Here is a 10,000-nt window from a genome sequence, read left to right on the forward strand (position 1 = left end):
CATTCTTTTTCTTGTCTGATCACCTATTTCTCCAACTATCTACATAACCCTGTGTGTGTGTGTGTGTGTGTGTGTGTGTGTGTGTATGTGTGTGTGTGTGTGTGTGTGTGTGTGTGTGTGTGTGTGTGTGTGTGTGTGTGTGTGTGTGTAATTATCAATGTGGCATGAACCATCACTAAGCGTTTCGAGATATTTTGAAATGTTAAAAACTGTTTCTTAGTTTCAGAATTTGCCAATTGCAAGAGACTTTAAAACTTAGTAAGTCCTGCTTGTTTATATTTCAGAATTGGGGAATGAATTTTCCATTGTAGAAAAAAGGTGAACATGTTTTTTACCTATAACTTCGTTAACATTTTAGTTTCAAACTTTTGTACAATGGCAGCAATTTCAGGGATGAGGAGAGGCTTTTAAATCATCCCCTGTGCGCAACTTGGTCGGCCCGAGGCTATAGTAGAAGACACCTGCTCTGGGACTAGACCCGGAAGTTTGTGTCGAGAGAAACAAGAAAATTGTTAACTCTTCTAGCATTTCAATCCTATTTTTATTCATGTTTACGAGGGATACTACCCTAAATACCAAAGTGAAAATTATTTGAAAGAGAATATAGATTACGAAAAGGCATTTCATGCTGTACTCAATAAAACAGGAAATTTGATCTCGAAAGTTTCAATGACAGGAAACGTACGTGGAAACGGTAATGCTCTAAAGTTGTGTAGGAGTTAATTTTTAATCGATGAAACACTCAAATATTCTTTTCTACTCTAGGCACGAGGTCCGAAATTTTGGGCGGGGGTGAGCAGTCGATTAGATCGACCCCAGTACGCAAATGGTACTTAATTTATCGTCCCCGAAAGGATGAAAGGCAAAGTAGACCTCGGAGGAATTTGAACTCGGAACGTAAATAGCCGAAGAAATACCGCAAAGCATTTCGCCCGGCGTGCTAACGTTTCTTATTTCTTTATTACCCACAAGGGGCTAAACGTAGAGGGGACAAGCAAAGACAGACAAAGGGATTAAGTCGATTACATCGACCCCAGTGCGTAACTGATACTTAATTTATCGACACCGAAAAAATGAAAGGCAAAGTCGACCTCCGGAATTTGAACTCAGAACGTTTCTGCCAGCTCGCCGCCTTAATAGCAATAGCAATAATAATAATAATAATAATAGTAGTAGTAGTAGTAGTAGTAGTAGTAATAATAATAATAATAATAATAATAATAATAATAATAATAATAATATTGATAATAATAACAGGCTGTACTTTTAAAAAGATGCTTCAGTTATTTTAACTGCCTAAGCATCTGTTTAACCAGGACAGGGAACTCAAAGAAGTGAAGTATGAAGTGGGGGAGACAAAACCCCAGATAAAATAAAATTATTATGAACACATGATACAAGAGCGTTGCAAAGAATTCGAGGCAACTCTCTCTTTCTCTCTCCCCTTGTCGTTCTCTTGGAGCCTGCATTCTCTCACACCTTTCTCTCTCTCTGTGTTTTGGTGCCTGCATTCCCTCTCTCTCTCTCTATCTCTATCTATCTTTATCTCTGTATTCCCAACAAGTCGCTATCAAAACCATGAAAGACTGCATCGAGGGTGAGAATAGAAGAATAAGGAAAATAAAATTAATGCTAACAGATACAGCATTTGAAAGATCTTTCTATTTCCCACGCTCTCTCTCTCTCTCTATCTATCTATCTATCTATCTATCTATCTATCTATCTATCTATCTATCTATCTATTTGTCTGTCTGTCTGTCTGTCTGTCTATCTATTACAAATAAAAGGGTAAAGGATTATTAATTTATTGATAAATTAATAATTAATAACTTTTACCAAGCCCTTCGGTATGTAAACACTATTATCGGTGAAGAACTTATTTAAAAGTTCTTATAAATTTATAAACATAATTAAGGGATTAAGCAACTGTTGCTGATCCCTTAATTATGTGTCTGTCTGTCTATCTATCTATCTCTTTTTCTGTATTCTCAACTCGTCGCTTGCTCTCAAAACCATAATTAGGTAAAACCTGATTAAAAGTATTTATTCTGACGTAAGTTCGCCGAACCAACAAGGCTAATAGATAGATGCGACAACCAAACCCGCCAGAGAGAAATAGCAAACTATCGTAGAGATAATTTGTAAGGAATAGGGAGTGCAAGATATTATGTGATACTATAAGAGATTACTAGATTACAGCTATTTGAGAAAGCCAGCCGAAACGTATGTTTATAAAAATTTTTTAAGTGTTTATTACTAAGAAAGTGTCCTTCCAACGTTGAATAGAACATCTGAAGGATGTTGGAAGCGATCTGTTTCCCGAAGGGAATTGTGCACCATTCCGTAGTATTAGAAATATTTCTGATATAATTGTTTGTATGTCAAGTCAAGTTTTTAGTGGTAGTACTTCTGTTTTCATGGTTCTTACTCTAAACAGCAAACTTTTTCTTCATCTAGTTTAAATTTGAAGCGGACCTAAAGTGCAAACCCTGACGAAACTATACTGACAATATTGCAAGGGTGTATCTGCAGGAGTTGACGGTCGCTGCAGTGGAAACACGTGTAGGTCATGGTAATGTGCTGTAAATAACTGTAAAATAAATTATCGATGTGCAATTCTCCAATGTGCAATAACCGGAAGTGAGGCAGAGAAACTCTTTAATGGACACCTCTCGTGCATATGTGTGTGTTGCGTATGCATTATTTGTGTATTTCTTAAACTGCAATGAAAAACAAAAAAAATCTTTCTTTCTATTTTAACAGCTTTGTCTAATGGAAAATCGGATACAGCGTCGTCAGCATCACGGGGACGTCTGATTAAGCATCTTCTTGAAACGTCCAACACTCTTGTCTTACCTGACGCGAATGCAGCTGTTAACGTGACTTTGGATCTCTACGTCAACAATATTCAAATGGTAATCACAATTTTCCATCCTTTCTTTGTCCCCCCCTCTCTCTCTCTCTCTCTCTCTCTCTCTCTCTCTCTCTCTCTCTCTCTCTCTCTCTCACTTCCTCTCTCCCTTACTTTACTGTATGTCTCATTTTCTATATAGTTACGAGAAATGATATAATATGCTTCAAACAACGACCATTAACTGAAAAAAGAACTCAATACAAATACTAAGTGTCTGATATAATTCTTCTTTTTGTTTTCTTTTTTTTCTTCCTTATTTTTCTCTTTTCTTTTTATGCTTTCTTTTCTTTTCTTTTCTTTTCTTTTCTTTTATTTCTTCTTTCACTTCCTCCTCGCACCACATCCCTTACACCTCCCTTCTAAATCTACCTCCATCCTTCTCCTCCTACATCTACTACTACTACTACTACTACAATTATTGCTGCTACTGCTACTACTACTACAACAACAAGAACTACTACTACTACTTCCCCTACGGCTGACACTTCTTTTTCTTCTTTATTCCTTTTTTTTTTATCTCCTCCAAATTCATTTCTTTGTTCGTATTCCCGTTTTCTTCGTTTTTCTTTCAAATAGGACGAACAAGAAAGGAAGTTTACAGTCGACGGTTATTTTTCACAAAAATGGACCGATGTTTCGTTAAGTTGGAACGCCAGTGATTATGACAACATGGAGGACATCCGTTTGCCTGCCAAATACATTTGGACTCCTGATATAATCCTTTACAATTAGTAAGTCAAAATTCACATGTATACACTTACATAAATACACTTACGTATCCATAGACACAAGAGTACACTTATGTACATGTATATATATACAAAATAAGAGGAATGACCAGCAAATGTGGATTCCTAAATGCTAGAAATAGATGCTGAATCATCTAACCACGACAAAAATTTGAAGACATTTGAAAGGATACACTGAATGTAATTAGCAGAATCTCTACACGTGTTCACTTACGGGTGTATGGCTTGTGTCTAGTTCTGTGTATTGCATCTCAAAGAGACAGACTTAGGCTGACGATCCTGCAGATATTTACTTATGTAAATTTTAACAGGTGAAACTATGGTACGTAGGTTAATCGTTTTTTAATTTAGTATTTTTCATTTGTCCTGCTCGTTTACAGTTTGTTGCGTCGCTAAATTTTCTACTGAGAACATATTTTTTTCGTGGTTAGATGATTCGGCATCTATTTCTAGCATTTAGGAATCCACATTTGCTGGTCATTCCTCTTATTTTGTATGTAATATAATTTTAATCTTCGGATTTTTTTAATATGCTAGACCACTGGTTTTAATTGATTGATATCAATTTCTACCCTCATTAATAAATTTTATATATATATATATATATATATATATATATATATATATATATATATATATATATATATATATATATATATATATATATATATATATATATATATATATATATATATATATAGGCTACCAAACAGACTGTGTTTTTGGCACAACTCTTTTTTACTACTAAAGTAACCGGTTAATTCTCGTAATGCAACACTTTGTAATTTTGGTTCAAATTGAAAGTGTGAAACTATTCACTTTCTAATGAAACCTGGTCGTTGTAGAGCAGTGTCTTTCAAATATAACTAAAACTGGTAGCACACACACACAATATAATTCTAACTGTATTATTAACACTTCAATGATTTTCGTTTTATTTTGTTTTATCAGCCGAGGTGTGAGAAATCCTCCAACACTTGATATTAACGTATATTTGAAAAGCTCTGGGGAAGTAACTTACATTCCACCAGTCACTCATTCAGCAGTGTGTGCATTTGATATGTCCAAATTCCCTTTTGACATCCAGACATGTAAACTTTCATATGGATCCTGGGTGTACGACGCTTCCATAATGAATCTCACCTCGAAATTTCGTCCTATCATCGAGGATGGTTACGTACCTAATGAGAAATGGGAAATTGTCAGCGCAACGTCCGAAGTAAGGAAACACATCGATTATTATTATTATTATCATCATCATCATCATCAGAATCGATGGCACTCACGATAATATGCTTAACAGAATCTCGTCCGTTCTTATATTCAGAGTTCGAGGTCGACTTTGCTTTTCATCCCTTTCAGTGGTAAGTAGCTTGCTTACCAACCACATGGTTCCGGGTTCAGTCCCACTGCGTGGCACCTTGGGCGAGTGTCTTCTGCTATAGCCTCGGGCCGACCAAAGCCTTGTGAGTGGATTTGGTAGACGGAAACTGGAAGAAGCCTGTCGTATATATATATATATATATATATATATATATATATATATATATATATATATATATATATATATATATATGGGTGTATGTTTGTGTGTCTGTGTTTGTCCCCCCAACATCGCTTGACAACCGATGCTGGTGTGTTTACGTCCCCGTAACTTAGCGGTTCGGCAAAAGAAACCGATAGAATAAGTACTAGGCTTACAAAGAATAAGTCCTGGGGTCGATTTGCTCGACTAAAGGTGCTCCAGCATGGCCGCAGTCAAATGATTGAAACAAGTAAAAGTGTAAAAGAGTAAAAGAGTAATTGTACTAAGAAAGAGCAAGACAAAATCTTCAAAAACGCTTTTTTTTTTCTTAGCAAAACACGAAGAGAAAGCAATAAAGAACAAACTAAAGTTGTAATTTAACTTTAGTGAGAAGCTTTCATTTCAGCGATATCATTCGCAACTTCTTCGAGAAGAATCGACTACGAAATGAATATCACCAAAAGTATTATTAAAAGAGCGGTAGAGCGTGGAATGAGTACAGTAACCGTGACTCGTTACACCTCTTCATGTGAGCCATGATAACTACTTTCATTTCCATTGCTATGATATTTTCAATGTAGTTCTCAAACTGGCGAGCCGGCAGAATCGTTAGCACGCTGGGCAAAGTGCTTAGCAGTATTTCGTCTGCTGCTACGTACTGAGTTCAAATTCCTCAGAGGTCGACTTTGCCTTTCATCCTTTCGGGATCGAGAAATTAAGTACCAGTTACGTACTGGGGTCGATCTAATCGACTGGTCACCTACCCCCAAATTTCGGGCCTTGTTCCTAGAGCAGAAAAGATTTTCAATGTCGTTCTCTTATGTCGTCAACGCTTAAATGCTTCTTCATGTTCTTTGTCACAGATACAGGTACAAAGCTACTCCTGCTGTATACAGTCCTATGTCACTTACGTTGTGACATTCGTTTTACGCCGGCACCTCGGATACTCCGGACAAGTACTGATTGTCCCAGCTATAATAATCGCGGCACTGATTCCTTTTATGTTCTTGTTACCTTCAGAATCTAAAGAACGTATAACTTTAGGTATGTAACAATGAACATTTTTACATATATATTTATTGTAATTTTTTTCTTTGCTACTGTGTATAAATATATACATACATGCATGCATGCATGCATCCATCCATTCATTCATTGATACATACATACACACACATTAATGTGTATATACACAAACTATATACTCTTAAGTACATCTCTATACACATTCTTGAGTATAAAGTCGAGCTTTTCCCATTACAACTTTATATCCCACGATGCCTCTGCAAATGAACTGATTTAATCATTCTTCGGTTTTCCTTCCATCCACTCTTTCTGTCTCCATTCCCCCCTTCTCTCTCTCTTTCTCTCTCTCTCTCTCTCTCTCTCTCTCTCTCCTGCTCATTCGCTTTGTCTCTCTCTCTCTTTTTTCTAGGAATCGCCCTCGTTGTAATAAGTGTCATCCAGATTAACGTCATTTCCAACTGGTTAGCGAAAAGCCAAGCGGGTAACCCGGTTATTTGTAAGTATGACTATGACAATAATGAACATGCTGGTGATAGAGATGATGATGATGATGATGATGATGATGATGATGTGGGGGATGAGGGGGAGGGGAGGAGGTAAGGAGGGGGCAGGGAGGAGGGGAGGAGGAGGATGAGAAGGATATTGATGGTGGTAGTGGCACTACTACTGTTGTTGATGAGGGCGATCACAATGACGATGATGATGAACATTATGGTGGCGATGTTGGGTTTTCTTTTCACATTGAAACTGAAACTGAGAGTTTGTTTCGCAATTCGAGTTTCATGCCAATGATATCTTCAGGCGAGAACTGTAACAACTCGGTATTGATAGTGTATTCATAATTTTAACGCGCGCGTGTCTTTATTCAGCTGTATGCTTTTCGTTTTTATTTCTTGCAGATACACATGCTTACAATGAATTATACATTTGTGATGGAATGGTGTTCACGTGTTGTGTTATTGTTATAATGAATAATCATCTGTTATTTATGTTTGTGGTTTGTTTGTGTGTATATTTACTGTGGATGCAACAAGATCATATTTTTCGTGGTAGGGATGGAGAGGATGGAATGACACCCAACACATTTAGTAGGAATTACATGTTATTTAAAACAGTTGTGTGTGTCTGTGTGTAATACAGACTTTCTGCATTTTTTTTTTTCAGTGACGTACCACGTGCTTACGTTGATCTTGGTTGCGTTGTCTGTGATTCTGTCAATATTCATCCTGAACATTTACAACAGAGGACCAAGAAGAAAGAAGATGCCGCAGATATTGCGAACGGTAAGACAAACCGGTCTCTTTAGAAGATTGAAATACGATATATACTTACACACTCAGACACACACACGCGTATACATAAACACACACGCGCGCATACACGCACTCCCCCCAACACACACACGTTCGCACGCACGCTGGATTCCAGCGAAACGGGTTGGATTTTTCATATTCGGTATGGCAAAATCTGCTCAGGAGAATTAAGGCACTGGCCAGGATTCGAAATTATGATGCAGGTATATCTGTTACTTCATTCTACGGCATTTAGGTGAGATGATAATTATGTTAAATTTTACTCATTTGCCTGATTTCTTTTGGTCTGCTGCGCATTTTTTCCACGGGCCGTGTGTCGTGAACCAGCTGGAAAAGATCTTTTCGTGGGGTTAAAATGTAGTAATACGTTGAAGTGGCAACAAACATTACCTTTCTCTGTGTGTATGTATGTGTGTGTGTGTGTGTGTGTGTGTGTGTGTATGACAACGTATATGTAAGCACAGTGGATGCCTGTCTTCTATTTTCCATTATATTTTGTGCAAAATGATTGCGGAAATGTTTCATTAACTTATTGTTCCCCTCTATATATTCATATCTATATTTAATATTATATTACAATTTCTTCCTCTATTTTCATTTCCTCTATCCTTCTCTACCTCTCTCTCTCCCTCTTTCTCTTAAGCTCACATCCTCTCAATCTCTCCCTCCAGATATTCCTGAAAGGATTACGCAAGTTGGTTTGTCTTGGAGACGATACTTACCATCCGACTGACGAGCAAGAGACAATGAGCATGCGCGGAAAAGACGTCGTCGTTGGAGTAAATGATGAAAAACCTCCACAGACATCCGGTGGAAATATGGACGAAATCAACAAACACATTCAATCTTTGGCGCAGCGAGGCAGCGTCTTGGATGCTCGCCAAGAAATCCTTGCCGAATGGCAGCAGATGGCGATGGTCATCGATCGGATCATGTTTATTTTGTTTTTGATTATTTTTGTCATCTCTACAATAAGTATCTTTCCTGATGCCTTCTATTAGGGGACTGAGTGTGCATTATAACTTATATGCGTTTATATAAGAACAAAATGGGAGAGACTTCACATATATATACTCTAAACTTCAACATAGAATATATGTAATGACAAATAATAAAGATAGGAGTTGGAGAATAATTTTGATTTTCTGTTTACAATTGTTTCATCATTATTCAATATAACAAATCTTACAAAACATGCCGTAAACATACTTGCAAATGTTGATTAGTTTCCTTGTGATATATTGCAGTTCTATGATAACGCTTTGAATATAATTTCTGAGAAATACTTCACGCAGAATGATTATATCTAATAACGACTGCTGGTGGTATTGATTAATCATGAAATGACTAGAAACGAAGTATCCTTTAGTTTTTCATTATATATATATATGTGTGTGTGTGTGTGTGTGTGTTTGTGTATGTGTGATAGAGAGAGTGCGTGTATGTGCGTAGATATGTATATATATGTGTGTGTGTGTGTGTGTGTGTGTGTGTGTGTGTGTGTGTGTGAATGCGTATGTATGTAGGAATGCATATATATATATATACTAAGAGCATTTTGCAGTTAGGCGTTAGCGCCACATTTTAATGTGACGTTTGTTCTAACAAACAGCAAATTCTAAATGATGTGTGCTGTATTGTCTACTGCAAGATGTCGGCTGTCAATCACAAAATACTCTTAACTGTAAAATGCAACTTCTGATAAGCATAAATGGCTATTCACAATTCCCCTTGTAGCATGGACAATTATTGATATAGTTGTCTTCGAAATTTTGGTGTTTGATTGAGCGCATGCTATAATAGTTTTGTCCCGGTGTGAAATTCCCTATTTTTATTGAATTTGCTTATAAATTTCTTTATACTTTCAAATTGATTGCATTTCGCCGAATGGTGGTTAAATATCTCCTGAAGACATAGGGCGGTTATGCATCAATGCGGGTTTATGTAATGCTACGCGATATGTTATGTAACCATGCTTTGAATTTATAATAAATAACCACGATATTGAAACTCGTTTATTTGTATTTTTACGTATCCTTTCTTCTCTTTATACGCACACACACACACACACACACACACACACACACACACACACACACACATATATTTATATAAGGGCATTACTATACAATAATGCCTCACGCTATGAGGGACTCTAAAGTCAGACTACCATAAAAAGCACATTTTTACCGAACGCGAGGAAATGCAACTCTCAAAGTCAACCCCTTATGGCTTTGAGAGTTGCATTTTCCTCGCATTCGGTAAAAATGTGTTTTTTTTTAATAGTAATCTGACCTTAGAGTCCCTCATGGCGTGAGGCGTTATTGTATAGTAATGCCCTTACATAAATATAAATATATATTTCGGGAATAAATGATGGATTTTTTCCCTTATGAGGTTTTTTCACGCTAGCTACTTGATAAATTCTTGTAAAAGAATTCGTCCTATTAATGAATTTATATATATATATATA

The 10,000-nt window shown here is 36.7% G+C and overlaps 1 protein-coding gene across 2 annotated transcripts in view; it reads left to right on the forward strand.

Moving 5' to 3' along the window:
- The window catches only part of LOC106884096 (neuronal acetylcholine receptor subunit alpha-5), a 10,729-nt gene extending 1,192 nt beyond the window's left edge, over positions 1-9,537 (forward strand). The window contains exons 1-8 of one of the 2 annotated variants that reach the window (XM_089339070.1): positions 290-318; positions 2,764-2,915; positions 3,491-3,645; positions 4,615-4,882; positions 6,052-6,232; positions 6,624-6,710; positions 7,379-7,497; positions 8,199-9,537. In XM_089339070.1, the coding sequence (XP_089195196.1) occupies positions 2,913-2,915; positions 3,491-3,645; positions 4,615-4,882; positions 6,052-6,232; positions 6,624-6,710; positions 7,379-7,497; positions 8,199-8,528 (1,143 nt within the window). In that variant the 5' untranslated portion in view covers positions 290-318; positions 2,764-2,912 and the 3' untranslated portion in view covers positions 8,529-9,537. Of the gene's footprint in view, positions 1-289; positions 319-2,763; positions 2,916-3,490; positions 3,646-4,614; positions 4,883-6,051; positions 6,233-6,623; positions 6,711-7,378; positions 7,498-8,198 lie in introns of those variants that run through there. The other variant, XM_089339069.1, reaches the window with a different exon arrangement.
- The last annotated feature ends 463 nt before the right edge of the window (positions 9,538-10,000 follow it).

The sequence above is a fragment of the Octopus bimaculoides genome, chromosome 21 (genome assembly GCF_046866305.1).
Source record: "Octopus bimaculoides isolate indiv1 chromosome 21, ASM4686630v1, whole genome shotgun sequence".
In the NCBI taxonomy this organism is placed as follows: Eukaryota; Metazoa; Mollusca; class Cephalopoda; order Octopoda; family Octopodidae; genus Octopus; species Octopus bimaculoides.